Source organism: Nerophis lumbriciformis, linkage group LG06 (genome assembly GCF_033978685.3).
Source record: "Nerophis lumbriciformis linkage group LG06, RoL_Nlum_v2.1, whole genome shotgun sequence".
NCBI classification, from domain to species: domain Eukaryota; kingdom Metazoa; phylum Chordata; class Actinopteri; order Syngnathiformes; family Syngnathidae; genus Nerophis; species Nerophis lumbriciformis.
The window spans coordinates 13,150,774-13,169,490 of NC_084553.2; the positions used below are offsets into that span (position 1 = coordinate 13,150,774).

Genomic DNA, 18,717 nt, shown 5'->3' on the forward strand with positions numbered 1-18,717 from the left:
ATAAAAGTATATAACAGTATATATATGTACATATATGTATATATAAGTATATGTATATATACATATAAGTATATATATATATATATATGTTTATATGTATGTATATATATATATATATATATATATATATATATATATATATATATATATATATATATATATATATATATATATATATATATATATACATTTAACATTAATCTGATTTTTCACATTTAGCACACAGTTAAGATGTGCGTTTTTGTCCAGTTAGCTTCGCATTATCGACCCATATTAGATTGGTTTTACCATATTTATTGGACACTCCTGCTGTAAAGTAGTTGTAATATTAAATACATGTCTATGTAAATAATAAATACAGTAAATACTGCTTGCTTGAACTCATTTGCGACCGTTTACATTACAATAGTGTAATCAATGTCGTTTGTATCATACTATTTATTAAAAATATAGCAAACAACGTGTATGTAGGTACCATGTCTCTCCGGAGTGTGGCGACAACATTTACATTTACCAAATCGGACACCACCGAAGAAGAAAAAGCGGAAGTTAGGAACGCATCGCCAAGAGATCGTGTACGTCTGTATTTTTCTTTAATGTTTATGGCGTGTTAAAATTAAATTGAGTATATTTAGAAGTGTTATTTCGCCATAGACTCAACCTCACATTTCATTACAGTCTTGCACTTTAAAGCTGCTCGGGCTAGCTTACCTTGTTAGCTGCTAACAAAGAGACGCAGAGAAAGTTAGCAACAAATGCTAACTGTTATCGTTTGAAAAAAAATGTGTCATGTCCAAATGCTGAGAGCGTTGGTGAGTGAAAGATTGACTGCGGTGGTGGAAGAAATATTTGTTGTATTAGAAAGAACGATAGCAGAGTACGAAGAAGAACTTTGTCGAACAAAAGAGGATAACGAGCGGCAACGTCAACTACTTGATGCTGTTTTCAAGCCTCAAATGGAAGGTATGTGGGTATTTTTTTTAATTAATAGATTTACATGAATTCAGTATTACCAGATACGTCTTGTAAAGACGATTCCAGTGATATAAGCAACGCTTTCCTGTGATAAATGTGAAAAAAATAAAATGTAAACCCAGTGAAATCCACCAATTTATGGTCAACCTCTTTCATACAAAGTCAATGGGGCTGATTGATTGATTGATTGATTGAAACTTTTATTAGTAGATTGCACAGTACAGTACATATTCCGTGCAATTGACCACTAAATGGTAACACCCGAATACGTTTTTCAACTTACCAACTTACCATACCAACTTTATTTATAAATCCTTTTAAAGGGGAACATTATCACCAGACCTATGTAAGCGTCAATATATACCTTGCCTTCAGTGACAATCTACAATTTAAATAGTCGTGAAAATAAAGAAAACGCATTGAAACGAGAATGTGTGTCCAAACTTTTGGCCTGTACTGCACCTTAACAAGCCATACATTTTGTTAGAAGACGTACTTGTGTGTGTGTGTGTGTGTGTGTGTGTGTGTGTGTGTGTGTGTGTGTGTGTGTGTGTGTGTGTGTGTGTATTGTATGTATAAGCGAGCCAATTATAACCCAAGATGTTGGTCAAAAATTTGGTTCTCAAAATATGCATAGAAAAAGCAAATAAATAGCCCGGAATGAACAAACACGGCGTGAGTTGTTGAAATATAGAGCAATGAAAACATGAAGCACAATTACGGTGTATTTTAAATTGATCAAATTCATGAAATTAGCGTTGGAAGTGACAGAAAATTTGACGAAACATGATTTGTGATTTGGAAGTTGGCAAATCTAAAAACATTGTGTGTGAATCCATCAATTTAAAACATATTTGGCAGGCACACAGATAAATGTGTAATTTATAATCGAATAGGGATTCCAATTATGTTTTTGATGACCGTAGATTTTTTGCAGGGGCGTTTTATCGACTGTAAATTTGCCAAATTTGGTCAGAGCTCTGTTGCTATTCGAAAATTGCCATCTTGCGGATATACTAGTGTATGTGTTCTATCGTGTATAGTGGTGATGAAAACTAGAGATGTCCGATAATGGCTTTTTTGCCGATATCCGATATTCCGATATTGTCCAACTCTTAATTACCGATTCCGATATCAACCGATACCGATATATACAGTCGTGGAATTAACACATTATTATGCCTAATTTTGTAGTGATGCCCCGCTGGATGCAACAATGTAACAAGGTTTTCCAAAATAAATCAACTCAAGTTATGGAAAAAAATGCCAACGTGGCACTGCCATATTTATTATTGAAGTCACAAAGTGCATTATTTTTTTTTAACATGCCTCAAAACAGCAGGATGGAATTTGGGACATGCTCTCCCTGAGAGAGCATGAAGAGGTTGAGGTGGGCGGGGTTGTTATAGGGGTGTAGGAGGTAGCAGGGGGGTGTATATTGTAGCGTCCCGGAAGAGTTAGTGCTGCAAGGGGTTCTGGGTATTTGTTCTGTTGTGTTTATGTTGTGTTACGGTGCGGATGTTCTCCCGAAATGTGTTTGTCATTCTTGTTTGGTGTGGGTTCACAGTGTGGCGCATATTTGTAACAGTGTTAAAGTTGTTTATACGGCCACCCTCAGTGTGACTTGCATGGCTGTTGACCGAGTATGCATTGCAGTCACTTGTGTGTGTGAAAAGCCGTAGATATTATGTGACTGGGCCGGCACGCAAAGGCAGTGCCTTTAAGGTTTATTGGCGCTCTGTACTTCTCCCTATGTCTGTGTACCACTCCGTACAGCGGCGTTTTAAAAAGTAATACATTTTACTTTTTGAAACCGATATTACATTTTAAAGCATTTATCGTCCGATATTATCGGACATCTCTAGTTACAGCCTTATTCTAAAATGGAATAGATTTGTTTTGTCTTCAAAATTCTACACACAGTTTTTTGTGCTGTTAAAATTAGCACATTTATTTGAAATAAAAAAAACAAAAAAAAATTCACAGCCTTTGCTCAATTCTTTGTTGATGCATTTTTGGCAGCAATTACAGCCTCAAGTCTTTTTGAATACAATGTCACAAACAATGTACAGAGACATCCTGGATCAAAACCAACGCTTCCCATCCTAACTGATGGAGCTTGAGAGGCGATGCAGAAAGGAATGGGCAAATAGTAATGGGCGAAACTGCCCAAAGATGAGTGTGCCAAGCTTGTGGTATCGTACTCAAAGACTTGAAGCTGGAATTGCTGCCAAAGGTGCATCGACAAAGTATTGAGTAAATGCTGTGAATAGTTATGTTAGGTTTTTATTTTTAATACATTTGCAACAATTAAAGAAAGCAACTTTTCATATTGTTGTTATGAGGTATTGTTTGTAGAATTTTGAGGACAACAATGAATTTATTGTATTTTGAAATAAGGCTGTAACATAACAACATGAGGAAAAAATAAAGCATTTTGAATGTTTTCTGAATGTTTAGTAACAACTATACTAAATGTTTGTCCATTTAAAAGCAAGGACAGGAAAAGGGCTGATAAAAACAAAGGGTCAATTGTTTGAGATGATGTGCATGGCTGGTCTTGTCATCCTGGTCTGGACCTGAAGACGACATGGTGGTGTAAAGGATCAAAGGAGACATTGTTAAAAAAAAAACTTGCTGTGTTACAAGCGAATGTCATTATACAGGCCTGCAGTACCTGGAGGAGGTGTAACGAAAATATGTCTCTCCCACCTTGGAGAAGCCAAACCACTAGTTTTATATTCCCCAATAATGTCATCTCATGCCTTTGTGTGTGTGTGCACAGCAAGTTGCATAAGTCCGTGTGTGTAAGTGCACTCTAGAGTCACACAGTGCAAGTGTGTTTTTTTGTCTTACCCTCACGTGTTTAGCAGTGACGTGCGGTCACTGGAGGCAGGTGAGGCGTGGCCTCACCTGCCATCATGGAAAGAAAAAAAAACTAAAAAGAAAAAAAAAAAATTAAATTGTTCTATGTATTCAGTGATTATACTATAAAGTTATTTTCCATTTAACTTCACCAGTTTTACATTTTTTTTTTTCAAAATCGCTGAATTTTCACATTTGCCGTTCAAATACTGAGAAGAGACGGTGCGGTGATCAGCAGCCAGTTGAGGCACGTCACTCAGTTGTGCCTCAACATGGATTGCAGACTCGGCTAACTGCTGGCCTGCTGTGCAGTGAGACCGTATTGCTATATGAATTATATTATACATTTCCATAGTTTAGTTAGCTGAGGTATATAATGTACAGTGTATTTTGTCAACAACTGTATGTGTGTAAAGTATTTCTTGTGCTGAGCAATCATAAAACTGCTGCGAAGACGCACTGTGTGAGGCTCGTAGTAATCCCGCCTCCTGGTGCCGGTTAATGCACCCCCCGCCGCAGAATGCACCCCCCGACGGGAGCGCCACACCAACCAAAGCCCACACCCAAACCCTCCACGTGCAAGACCGAATCCACCCCAAAAAAGTCACTTAACATGAAGCCCATCCATCCATCCATCTTCTTCCGCTTATCCGAGGTCGGGTCGCGGGGGCAGCAGCCTAAGCAGGGAAGCCCAGACTTCCCTCTCCCCAGCCACTTCGTCCAGTTCTTCCTGTGGGACCCGAGGCGTTCCCAGGCCAGCCGGGAGACATAGTCTTCCCAACGTGTCCTGGGTCTTCCCCGCGGCCTCCTACCGGTCGGACGTGCCCTAAACACCTCCCTAGGGAGGCGTTCGGGTGGCATCCTGACCAGATGCCCGAACCACCTCATCTGGCTCCTCTCGATGTGGAGGAGCAGCGGCTTTACTTTGAGCTCCCCCCGGATGGCAGAGCTTCTCACCCTATCTCTAAGGGAGAGCCCCGCCACCCGGCGGAGGAAACTCATTTCGGCCGCTTGTACCCGTGATCTTGTCCTTTCGGTCATAACCCAAAGCTCATGACCATAGGTGAGGATGGGAACGTAGATCGACCGGTAAATTGAGAGCTTTGCCTTCCGGCTCAGCTCCTTCTTCACCACAACGGATAGATACAGCGTCCACATTACTGAAGACGCCGCACCGATCCGCCTGTCGATCTCACGATCCACTCTTCCCTCACTCGTGAACAAGACTCCGAGGTACTTGAACTCCTTCACTTGGGGCAAGATCTCCTCCCCAACCCGGAGATGGCACTCCACCCTTTTCCGGCCGAGAACCATGGACTCGGACTTGGAGGTGCTGATTCTCATCCTAGTCGCTTCACACTCTGCTGCGAACCGATCCAGTGAGAGCTGAAGATCCTGGCCAGATGAAGCCATCAGGACCACATCATCTGCAAAAAGCAGAGACCTAATCCTGCAGCCACCAAACCAGATCCCCTCAACGCATTGACTGCGCCTAGAAATTCTGTCCATAAAAGTTATGAACAGAATCGGTGACAAAGGGCAGCCTTGGCGGAGTCCAACCCTCACTGGAAACGTGTCCGACTTACTGCCGGCAATGCGGACCAAGCTCTGGCACTGAGCATACAGGGAGCGGACTGCCACAATCAGACAGTCCGATACCCCATACTCTCTGAGCACTCCCCACAGGACTTCCCGAGGGACACGGTCGAATGCCTTCTCCAAGTCCACAAAACACATGTAGACTGGTTGGGCAAACTCCCATGCACCCTCAAGGACCCTGCCGAGAGTATAGAGCTGGTCCACAGTTCCACGACCAGGACGAAAACCACACTGTTCCTCCTGAATCCGAGGTTCGACTATCCGGCGTAGCCTCCTCTCCAGTACACCTGAATAGACCTTACCGGGAAGGCTGAGGAGTGTGATCCCACGATAGTTAGAGCACACCCTCCGGTTCCCCTTCTTAAAGAGAGGAACCACCACCCCGGTCTGCCAATCCAGAGGTACCGCCCCCGATGTCCACGCGATGCTGCAGAGTCCTGTCAACCAAGACAGCCCCACAGCATCCAGAGTCTTAAGGAACTCTGGGCGGATCTCATCTACCCCTGGGGCCTTGCCACCAAGGAGCTTTTTAACTACCTCAGCAACCTCAGCCCCAGAAATAGGAGAGCCCACCACAGACTCCCCAGGCACTGCTTCCTCATAAGAAGATGTGTTGGTGGGATTGAGGAGGTCTTCGAAGTATTCCCTCCACCTATCCACAACATCCGCAGCCGAGGTCAGCAGAACACCATCCCCGCCATACACGGTGTTGATAGTGCACTGCTTCCCTTCCTGAGGCGGCGGATGGTGGTCCAGAATTGCTTCGAAGCCGTCCGGAAGTCGTTTTCCATGGCTTCCCCGAACTCCTCCCATGTCCGAGTTTTTGCCTCTGCGACCGCTGAAGCCGCACACCGCTTGGCCTGTCGGTACCTGTCCGCTGGCTCAGGAGTCCTATGAGCCAAAAGAACCCGATAGGACTCCTTCTTCAGCTTGACGGCATCCCTCACCGCCGGTGTCCACCTACGGGTTCTAGGATTACCGCCACGACAAGCACCAACTACCTTGCGGCCACAGCTCCAATCAGCCGCCTCGACAATAGAGGCGCGGAACATGGTCCATTCAGACTCAATGTCCAGCACCTCCCTCGTGACATGTTCAAAGTTCTTCCGGAGGTGGGAATTGAAACTCTCTCTGACAGGAGACTCTGCCAGACGTTCCCAGCAAACCCTCACAATGCGTTTGGGCCTGCCAGGTTTGTCCGGCATCCTCCCCCACCATCGCAGCCAACTCACCACCAGGTGGTGATCGGTAGAAAGCTCCGCCCCTCTCTTCACCCGAGTGTCCAAAACATGAGGCCGCAAATCCGATGACACAACTACAAAGTCGATCATGGAACTGCGGCCTAGGGTGTTCTGGTGCCAAGTGCACATATGGACACCTTTATGTTTGAACATGGTGTTCGTTATGGACAATCTGTGACGGGCACAAAAGTCCAATAACAAAACACCGCTCGGGTTCAGATCCGGGCAGCCATTCTTTCCAATCACGCCTCTCCAGGTTTCACCGTCGCTGCCAACATGAGCATTGAAGTCCCCCAGTAGCACGAGGGAATCACCCGGGGGAGCACTCTCAAGTACTCCCTCGAGTGAATCCAAAAAGGGTGGGTACTCTGAGCTGCGGTTTGGCGCGTAAGCGCAAACCACAGTCAGGACCCGTTCCCCCACCCGAAGGCGGAGGGAAGCTACCCTCTCGTCCACCGGGTTGAACTCCAACGTACAGGCTCTGAGCCGGGGGTAAACAAGAATTGCCACCCCAGCCCGTCGCCTCTCACTGCCGGCAACGCCAGAGTGGAAGAGAGTCCAGCCCCTCTCGAGAGAACTGGTTCCAGAGCCCTTGCTGTGCGTCGAAGTGAGTCCGACTATATCTAGCCGGAACTTCTCCACTTCGCGCTACTAGCTCAGGCTCCTTCCCCCCCAGTGAGGTGACGTTCCACGTCCCAAGAGCTAGCTTCTGTAGCCGAGGATCGGACCGCCAAGTGCCCTGCCTTCGGCTGCCGCCCAGCTCACATCGCACCCGACCTCTATGACCCCTGCTATGGGTGGTGAGCCCATTGGAGGGGGGACCCACGTTGCCTCTTCGGGCTGTGCCCGGCCGGGCCCCAAGGGGACAGGCCCGGCCACCAGGCGCTCGCCATCGTGCCCCACCTCTGGGCCTGGCTCCAGAGGGGGGCCCCGGTGACCCGCGTCCGGGCGAGGGAAATCTGGGTCCTTGTTTTTTATTATTCATGGAGGTCTTCTAACATGAAGCCAAAAAGTGCAAAAACAACAATGCTCGCGCCGGAGGAGCCGTGAACGACTGCAGGGACACAACATTAGGTACACCTGCAGACTGCAGCACGGATTTCATATTTCATTCATTCACAACTTCTCCAACACGAACACCACTGTTCCCGCACTTATAAGTAAAGGTAAGACCATAATAACGTTTTTTTTTATTAAATGTGCTTTTTTGTGTGCTATAGTTTGTATGTGTAAAGTTAAAGTCAAGTTAAAGTAGCATTGATTGTCACACACACACTAGGTGTGGTGAAATTTGTCCTCTGCATTTGACCCATCCCTTGATCACCCCCTGGGAGGTGAGGGGAGCAGTGGGCAGCAGCGGCGCTGCGCCCGGGAATCATTTTTGGTGATTCAACCCCCAATTCCAACCCTTGATGCTGAGTGCCAAGCAGGGAAGAATGCTGGTATGAGCTTTTAAACATAACCCGTTAACTGCTGCCAATCAAATGGTGAATAAGATACTCTTTAGGGTTCATATGTTTGTAAATCTGACTGTGATGAAGTCAATGCCTCACCAGCCATCAACCTCACCGCACGTCACTGGTGTTTAGTAACGCAACACTTTATCATCCATTTTATTTATAAAGACCTCTATTTCTTCCGTGTGTCCATCTGCATCATACTTGTGTTTGTGTCCTGCAGACGTCCGTGAAAAAGATCTCGTCCCTGAGCAGCGGGAGTGGAGCACCAGGGTGGCGCAGAAGGAACCTTGGTGGCCCCACGTTAAAGAGGAGGAGCAAGTGGGGACTCAGGAGGATGCTGACATCCGCAAGTTCCCTGTGACTTGCGTGATTGTGAAGAGTGAAGATGACGAAGGTGAAGCTCAGTGGTCGCGGCCTGGTCACAGTCGAAGTGAAGAGACGAGAAGATCCGAAGCCGACTGCTTCTTAGCTCCGCTATCAGATGGTGATGACATAGTGTCACATTCCCCTGACTCTAAAACTGATACGACGTGTCACACTTCCAACCAACACATTAAATTCTCTCAATGCGACAAAAAGTTTGGCAGCAAAAGTAATTTAAAAAAGCACAAGAGAGGCCACACTGACAACAAACGCTTGAAGTGTCCGGAATGTGACAAAACGTTTCGCAGCAAGACTGATTTGCAAAGACACGTGAGGATCCACACGGGGGAAAAACCTTTCAGCTGCCCATTTTGCGATAAGAAATTCTCCTTAAAGGGAAATTTGATGGCGCACCAGAGAACGCACACGGGAGGGGAAACTTTTTCCTGCACGTTGTGCAACAGAAGCTTTCGCGTCCATTCAGCACTGCGGAGGCACACGAGGACGCACACCGGCGAAAAACCCTTTTCCTGCTCGCTCTGCGGGGAAAGATTCTCTCAGAAAGGTCACATGATGAGACACGCAAGGACACACACTGGCGAGAAACCCTTCAGCTGCAACGTGTGCGAGAAAAAGTTCTCTGAAAAGTACAATATTAAGAAACACAAGTGTTCTTGTTGAAATGAGGTAAACGTACAAAAGAAAACTGCACCGTTTTTCAAAACCAAAACAAGGAATCTCACGCGTTGGTGACTCAGGTTCCTTGATTTATTTTTTAAGTGTGTTTTTTTATCTGTGTTGGCCCTGCGATGAGGTGGCGATTTGTCCAGGGTGTACACTGCCTTCTGCCCAAATGCAGCTGAGATAGGCTCCAGCACCCCCCACGACCCCGAGAGGGACAAGCGGTAGAAAATGGATGGATGGATTTATTAAAGGACTTTGATAAGGAAGGTGAGAAACACTACTGAATTAAAAAACAACAAACTTGTAGCAAAGTACGGATTTTTTTTTTTTTTTTTTTTTTTTTTTTTTACAATATTGTATTTTACAACTTCCTAGTTAACACATGTTGCAGGGGGACCAATTAAAGGAAGACACACTAGGAAGCAGTGGCGGGCTGTGCGTTTCCCACCTGATTGATTGATTGATTGAAACTTTTATTAGTAGATTGCACAGTACAGTACATATTCCGTACAATTGACCACTAAATGGTAACACCCGAATAAGTTTTTAATTGATTGATTGATTGATTGATTGAGACTTATTAGTAGGTTGCACAGTGAAGTACATATTCCATACAATTGACCACTAAATGGTAACACCCGAATAAGTTTTTCATCTTGTTTAAGTCCACTTAAATTGATTCATGATACAAATATATACTATCAGATATACAGTATACTATCATCATAATACAGTCATCACACAAGATAATCATCAGGGTATATATCCATCCATCCATTTTCTACCGCTTATTCCCTTTGGGGAGCCTATCTCAGCTACAATCGGGCGGAAGGCGGGGTACACCCTGGACAATTTGCCACCTCATCGCAGATCAGGGTATTAACATTGAATTATTTACATTATTTACAATCCGGGGTGTGGGATGTGAAGGGGGCGGGGGGTTTGGTTTGGTTGTTATCATCACTTCAGTCATCAACAATTGAGAACAGAGAAATGGACATTGAAACAGTGTAGGTCTGACTTGGTAGGATATGTACAGCAAGTAGTGGACATAGAGAGAGAGAGAGAGATCAGAAGGCAAAAGAAAAAGTATCTACATTTGATTATTAACAATCCGGGGAGGGTGTTAGTTCAGGGTTGAAGTTGCCTGGAGGTGTACTTTTATTGCGGTTTTGAAGGAGGATAGAGATGCCCTTTCTTTTACACCTGTTGGGAGCGCATTCCGCATTGATGTGGCATAGAAAGAGAATGAGTTAAGACCTTTGTTAGATCGGAATCTGGGTTTAACGTGGGTCCACGTAAATCAATTCAGCGATGTCTTACTTAGTCCGACTTTAATAAATACCACTCAAAATACCATAATGTATGTAACCACATGACCACGGCTGGAGAAATGCTATACAGAAACACACTTGTGCACTACTATGCGTTTAATCATCTTAACAGTGTACAAAACAGGTTATATTTCGGCACCTTTAAAAAAATCAATGATTGCGCATCAGCATTTAAAACATACCTTACATGGTACTGTCAAAATTAAAATAATTGTAAAGAACATATTAAATGTGGCAAAATAAATAAATAAAATATTCAAACTTTTTCTTTGTGAGTTAAAGTGAGAACCGATGATGGCCCTTCCTACTTTTCGCAAATTACAACTTGTGATTGGATTCTGGGAGTGACAAGTGAAAATCCAATCACAGTCACGTTTAGCGTAAGGCTACTGTCAGAAAAATTGTATGTAAATTATCAAAAAACTTTCCGTTCTCTAAGTTCCCAATGAACAGACAAGAGGTTGTCTTTGTTGCACCAAGCAAAGGCTTGGAAAATTCCATTGTGTACGATGGGACGAGACGGGATGGGGGTTATCTATTGTGATCCAAGACTTGTCCAAGCTGAATCCAGGACCAGCCCAAGCCCGAGGCATCTTTTTCTTTTGTGTTAATGTGACCGAAAACAATGACTGCTTACATACTCCCCATTCCTTTGGAAGCAGATGTTGTGTAAACAGAGAGTGTCCAAATAAAAGAGGAGACGTAAACCTTTTTCGCCAGAGCGTGGGTGACACCGTAAGAGGTTACAGGTTGACACGTTTCTCCTCAATTGACTCAAAATTGAATTCTGCCTCTGTTTGATTCTTTGCTTCTTGTCTTGTTTAATAGATGTCATCAGTGTTTAAACCTGACAGCTACCTAGATAGGCTACTGTCAACAACTCGTGATCTGATCGGCTATCGCAACTGTCTAACCAACAGAATTCATACAGCGCTGGCAACAAGCTAGCTGAGTTCTGATTGGATAAAAGCTCTAATGTAAAAACAAGCAACACATGAGCCTAATAAGACATGAAGAGAATATGATGAATACTTTATGGAAAGTAGATTAAATGAACTTTTATTCATTTATGATCATGATTGTGAATGTGAGTGTGAATGTTGTCTGTCTATCTGTGTTGGCCCTGTGATGAGGTGGCGACTTGTCCAGGGTGTACCCCGCCTTCCGCCCGAAGCAGCTGAGATAGGCTCCAGCACCCCCCGCGACCCCGAACGGGACAAGCGGTAGAAATGGATGGATGGGATGGATTTATATGTTAGGCCAGCAGAGAAGGTCTTGCTGGCCCTAACGGCACACCAATACTAGGAAGTGAGTCTGTAATGACTGTACCCACGGCCGGGAGGGGCGGGGGTGCAGTTATCACAATAAAATGTGAAAACTCCCTGAGGATGCAACAAGGTTTGACGCTGACCGCCAGTAGCTCTATGTCCCTGCTACATAGTTGTGTACGTATACAACTCAATTGAATTCAATTCAAAAGCTGCAAATCAGCCTTAGCTTTTTGATTTTACAACGTTTAAACACGTGTAGTGTGACCATTTCCATGCTTTTATTCTTGTCTTTTTCTCAAACTGACCGTGTTTGCATGCATGTGTTCTACACAAGCAGATAATGGGTTCTTATTAATATTTTAGAAGGGTTCTTTTGAAAAACTAACAGACGGCGGAAATACATTTTTAGTTGACGTTAATAATTGTCTTCACAACAATGATATTGCAAACTATAACATTTGTATGTGAAGTGAATTAATTAACTCATTATGTTCTACATATGGTGAATGTTCATATTCTTCTTGGAGAAAGCAAACCTTCAAGTTTAAGCAAACTGTGGTATTTCAGTTTGAGCACAATAAGATAAGGCCTCGTTTACACTAAGGTTATTCAGGGTAAATCCCACCTAACCTTATCCTTGTCCACACACACACACACACACAATGGTCGTTTAAGACCCCCTAATACGCATGTGCGGAAAATGCGCACGTCTTAGTCACCTCCAGTGTTGCTTTGTGTGCAAGTTCTTCAATTTAACTTATTTGAACAATGTCAGTGTTGTGGTATTTCAATTAACTGGAATCCAGTGCGCTGTGGGGCTCTAATGTACCGTAGTGAATTACACCTGAGCCATCATAAATGGATCAAATCTTTATTGGACACGAAAGTACACGATTTGACAACAATCAATCTAGGGATCTAGATATCTGGTTAGGACACTCTTCACTCTTTTGCCTTCACTTTCATTGTCCAATCGTTTTTAGTGACTTTATATACTCTGGACCTAGACATTGAGTCCGCGACATACACAGCGGACAATAACTGATACAGTCTGCTTTGCCAGTCCAAAAGAATTCGCTGTTTTCCGTAGTTAGTCTTCCCTCGACGGCCAGGTAATACAAAGTACACGCTACCTTTTTTTTATCACATCCACGATAGCCCGCATTCTCGTTGGCTCTCCTTCGACAAATGGACAAAGTTTTTCGGTAAGTAGAATCACAGCTGACCTCCACATTCAAAAGTTCTCTTGCCGTCTGATAAGTGTTGTATCCCAAATAGCTGCAATCGCTTTCTCTTAAGGTATTCATGTGTGATTTCCACAAGCGTCTGTACATGTAGAAGAAGGAGAAACTCGGGCATGTCTGGAAGACCCGCCTCCATATTTCCAGTGGTTAGTTCCGAGTTACGAAACCACTTTATTATGAAGCTGGCTGTGGCGCATACTTGCCAACCTTGAGACCTCCGATTTCAGGAGGTGGGGAGAGGGGGTGGGGTGGTCGGGGGCGTGGTTAAGAGGGGAGGAGTATATTTACAGCTAGAATTCACTGAAAGTCAAGTATTTCTTAGATATATATATATATATATATATATATAATAAATAATAATAAATGGGTTGTACTTGTCTAGCGCTTTTCTACCTTCAAGGTACTCAAAGCGCTTTGACACTACTTCCACATTTACCCATTCACACACACATTCACACACTGATGGAGGGAGCTGCCATGCAAGGCGCTAACCAGCACCCATCAGGAGCAAGGGTGAAGTGTCTTGCTCAGGACACAACGGACATGACGAGGTTGGTACTAGGTGGGGATTGAACCAGGGACCCTTGGGTTGCGCACGGCCACTCTACCACTGCGCCACGCCGTCCCTTATATATATATATATATATATATATATATATATATATATATATATATATATATATATATATATATATATATATATATATATAGCTAGATTCACTGAAAGTCAAGTATTTCTTAGATATATATATATATATATATATATGTATATATGAATAAAAGAAATACTTGAATTTCAGTGTTCATTTATTTACACATATACACACACATAACACTCATCTACTCATTGTTAAGTTAAGCAGTTGTTTTCCAGACACTTACACACCAACATCTCCTTTTATGGTCAGGATGTGCTCTACTGTCTTACACACACACACACACACAGACAGGAAGGAGGGATATAAAACTGAAAGTTTGGCTTCTCCAAGTTACGAGTCGTCCATATATGACCTAACCTCCTCCCAGGAACTGCGGTCCTGTGTATTGACGCTCGCTTGTAAAAAAGAAACTTTTGGTTCAGTAAAGCCTCTGATGATCGCCATTCAACGATTGTGCCACTACAGTTTGAAAGATCTGAAAGAAAGATGTGTTCCAGTTGTTTATTTTGTTAGCTACCAGGACTGCAACACACCACTACTTTGATAGTTGACTAGTCATCAACTGTCTTAAAGATTACTAATCGGATTGGCTCTAATTTGGCCATTGGCTTTTAAATTCATTCATAATTATTGATTTATACTGTCACTGTGCTGCTCATTGGGCTGTTACAAAATAATAACTATATTAAATGTTTGCCCATTTAAAAGTGAGGACCGGAAAAGGGCAGATAAAAACAAAGGGTCAATTGTTTGAGGGGATGTGCATTGCTGATCTCGTCATCCTGGGCTGGACCTGAAGACGACATGGTGGTGTGAAGGATCAAAGGAGACGTCGTTGACGCATCTTTGAAAAACCAACCTGCTGTATTACAAGGTAGGTAGATAGGTAGGTCTTTATTGTCATTGCACAAGTACAACGAAAACTTTGTTTTCAGCAAAAACCTGTTCAAGATTAGACAAACAAACAGTGTACAGGGTTACAGAACATGAATGCTGATGGGTCGCTACAAGGCGCCCTGTAAAAGATGGGAAAAAGGTAAACGCTGGGGGAGGATGAGTAAAAAAAAATACAATCTAGACTGGGCTCCCAAGGGGGTCAAGTCTGGAGTGGGAAAAAACCTCCATAGCAAAGCACATATACATATTACAATATCTCGAGACTTGGAACAGAGGGAGTGGGGGCCACGGTGGCAGGCTGCAGCTCTTCAGGCGCTGCCCATCCATCCATCACCCCTGAGGGATTCGCTTCAAGGGCGTTGGATGGAGTGTGGGGTATGTGTGTGTGGCGTATATTTTTGTGAATGCATGTGTATGTGTGTGTGTAAGCCTGCCGTGTGTCTCCATTCCGCTGCCTTAATGTCGTGCAGTCGCTAGTCCGAAGTCAACAACAACAAGTGCGTGTCCATCAGAGACAAGAAGGGAGTTTGTTGTGTCTTTGCCGCACTGTCTTTCGGGAGAGTCTCGAAGCCGGGGAACCAATCAAAGTTAGCAGAATATTGGAGGAGAGCAGTCACCAGATAGTGGACGTGGGTCAAAAAAATACACATCAGCGGGATCCAAACATTTGATCCGGTCATCTACATTGTGGCGGCAAACGAGAAGTGGCGTCTTTCGCCAAACTCCGATGATCAGCAGGTGAGGAATTTCTCAGATTACCATGACAAGACAATCAGTTAAAAGTGCAGTAAAAGTGAGCATGTGCCAGTGCCTATTGAGTCAAAAAAGGAACTTCAAAAGCACTGAAAACAACTTAAGGCAAAAGATAAAGCCGATGAGTAGCGGCAGTAGCACGCGCCAGCGTTCACTCAACCGGAACCGGAAAAAGCTTGGCATTGTCTTGCTGAAATAAGCGTGGTTTTAGCTGATATAAAGACTTTCAGGTGTTTATATAAGTTTATGTTTAAGTATTTGGCAGACGATTTTATCCAAAGCGACATAGATTAAAAAAAATACATATAAAACAATCACCGTAAACATGATCATTTAAAGGAAGAATGTAATACAAAATATCAATACAAAGTGTCAAGACAGAATAAACTCTGCTGCTGCTTCAGCAACAGAGATACAGTCTATAGGTCCCTAAGATATATAGATATCTAATGTATTCATACATTGTTTATGTAGGATATACGCTTGTATATATAACTTAATCATATTGTTTTTTTGAATTTGAAAATAGCTGACTGTCCCCCCCTTCTCTGGGATTATATTCCCAGTTTTGATCTCGGACGTCTGGTCACTTATAGCCAGAGGTGGGTAGAGTAGCCAGAAATTGTACTCAAGTAAGAGTACTGTTACTTTAGAGATTTATTACTCAAGTAAAAGTAAGGAGTAGTCACCCAAATATTTACTTGAGTAAAAGTAAAAAGTATGTTGTAAAAAAACTACTCAAGTACTGAGTAACTGATGAGTAACATACACAACATATCCTATATATATATATATATACACACACACACACACACACACACACACACACATATATACATATATATATATATATATATATATATATATATATATATATATATATATATATACACACACACATATATATATATATATATATATTCATAGATATATACAGTATATAATTTATATTTATTTTTTTGCTGTTTTTGTTTACATGTTAATAGTGTTTTAATGAATATACATGCATGTTTAACACATATAGATTCCTTTCTTTCATGAAGACAAGAATATAAGTTGGTGTATTACCTGATTCTGATGACTTGCATTGATTGGAATCAGACAGTAGTGATGACAAACGTCCAGGTTTTCAAATGGAGGAGAAAAAAAGTTCCTCCTTTCTGTCTAATACCACATGAAAGTGGTTGGTTTTTGGCATCTTATATGTCCAGCTTCCATATTCGTTTTTATACACTTTACAAGAAATACATTGGCGGCAAACTCCGTAGCTTGCTAGCTTGTTTGCGCAGGCTTTCGGAGACTCTTATTTTGAAAGCGCAGGCGCGATGGAGCGGCACTTTTATTGTGAAGACAGGAACTGTGCAGTCAGTCTTTAGGCTTTTGACCGGGTGTACTGTTGAAATAAAAAATGGTCTTTTTTCCTTCACACTTTTGATTGATTGATTGGAACTTGTATTAGTAGATTGCACAGTACAGTACATATTCCGTACAATTGACCACTAAATGGTAACACCCCAATAAGTTTTTCAACTTGTTTAAGTCAGGTCATGTGACCCCTGGCTCTGTTTGATTGGTCCAACGTCACCAGTGACTGCATCTGATTGGTGGAACGGAGTGAACGTCACCAGTGACTGTATTTGTTGAAACGCAGGCACTATGAAGGCAGTCTGTCTGACAGACCAAAACAAACAAAGCGTGCATTAACAGATCGATAAAAATTAGTAGCGAGTAGCGAGCTGAATGTAGATAAAAGTAGCGGAGTAAAAGTAGCGTTTCTTCTCTATAAATATACTCAAGTAAAAGTAAAAGTATGTTGCATTAAAACTACTCTTAGAAGTACAATTTATCCCAAAAGTTACTCAAGTAGATGTAACGGAGTAAATGTAGCGCGTTACTACCCACCTCTGCTTATAGCATATAAGAATATTCTATTACTGTTAAGCAAACTATGAATAATAAAACATGTGTCCTTTATCAAAGCTACACGTATGACAAAAAAGCGCCTGGAAATCAGTGGTATTCAGTGAGGTAAGATGAATTAAATGCGCTGACAGTTCATTGCTCCTGCCAAATGAATTGCACTGAGTGGTGCGGATCACCACTCCAAGATGGCGGCCCCGCGTCTCGTCAGCGCCAGTAGGCAGTAGCGCTCGATGCTGCGTCTACTTATAAAATGTCTATGGTTACAGCAGGTTAGGGGCGTTGTTTTGCCAGTGGCAGTTTTTCCTACGACGTTGTTAGTTTATTTAAAAGTAAAACTACGTAATACAATATGTGGTGTATTTGAAATTGTGCTCTATTATAGCAGGCGGTGCTAACTGACGTCGAATGTGGTCAATTCCCATTTAGCAACAGTCTGTTATTGCATTCATGGCGTTTGTTCTTTTTTTCGACGCATATTTATCTCGTAATATGTGACGTGTCTTTAATTCGCCGTGTCAACATGTCTCGTCTCGGTGCACTTTCAAGCTTCTTCGGCTGGCAAACTGAGCGAGAACGAGCGACAACGTCAAGTGCTGGACGCTGTTTTACCAGAAGCCTCAAATGGAGTCACGCAGAGCAGGTTTGTTTGAACTATTAACTTTATTCCATAGGGACAAGCGGTAGAAAATGGTTGGGTGTGGTTTTTTGGTGATAATTAAACACAAAAACTAACAAAAAAATGTTTACAAAAAAAATCATATTATGAAAAGTTTGGCATATTTTGTCACACAAATGTCAGAAAGTGAAACCTATTTGTTCTTGGTTGGCCATTTCAATCAAATGTATAAATCCTCGAAAAAAATGAACTGTAAAATAGTTTTCATTAAATAAAGTTTCTTGCTCTTGATCTGACTTAATATTGAATAAATACATTATCACACATTAATTTAACTGAAAAAAAAAATAGCATTTGTTGCTTTGTCCCCACTTACTAAAATTAGACTCATTGTAATAATATAAATCATTCAGAAATGTTAGACGTATTTGTCTTACCCAACTATACTTCAAGCTTATTTTTTATACACAACAACAAATAATTAGGATCCACACTGTAGGTTTTCACTCAGTCATTATCCCCACTAGTGACATGGTCCACAGCATCCTTTAGATCAGTGCTATTCAGTTTAACACGTGGATGATCAGTTTTAAAGTTGAAGTTTTTTATTTGTTTTATTGTCTTACCCAACTATACTTCAAGCTTATTTTTATAGACAACAACAAATAATTAGGATCCAGACTTAAGTTATTGTAGGTTTTCACTCAGTCATTATCCCCACTAGTGACATGGTCCACAGCATCATTTAGATCCGTGCTATTCAGTTGAACACGTGGATGATCAGTTTTAAAGTTGAATTTTTTTAGTTTTAACTACCAGTGGAGTGGCTTTTA

The 18,717-nt window shown here is 42.4% G+C and overlaps 2 protein-coding genes across 2 annotated transcripts in view; both read left to right on the top strand.

The window, feature by feature from the left end:
- The window catches only part of LOC133608483 (uncharacterized), a 265,786-nt gene that overhangs the window by 160,880 nt on the left and 86,189 nt on the right, over nucleotides 1–18,717 (top strand). The window lies entirely within an intron of this gene.
- LOC133608280 (uncharacterized) lies at nucleotides 593–9,212 on the top strand. The gene is made up of 2 exons (XM_061963484.2): nucleotides 593–963; nucleotides 8,361–9,212. The coding sequence occupies exons 1-2, from the start codon at nucleotides 783–785 to the stop codon at nucleotides 9,182–9,184; spliced, it is 1,005 nt and encodes a 334-aa protein (XP_061819468.2). The 5' UTR covers nucleotides 593–782; the 3' UTR covers nucleotides 9,185–9,212.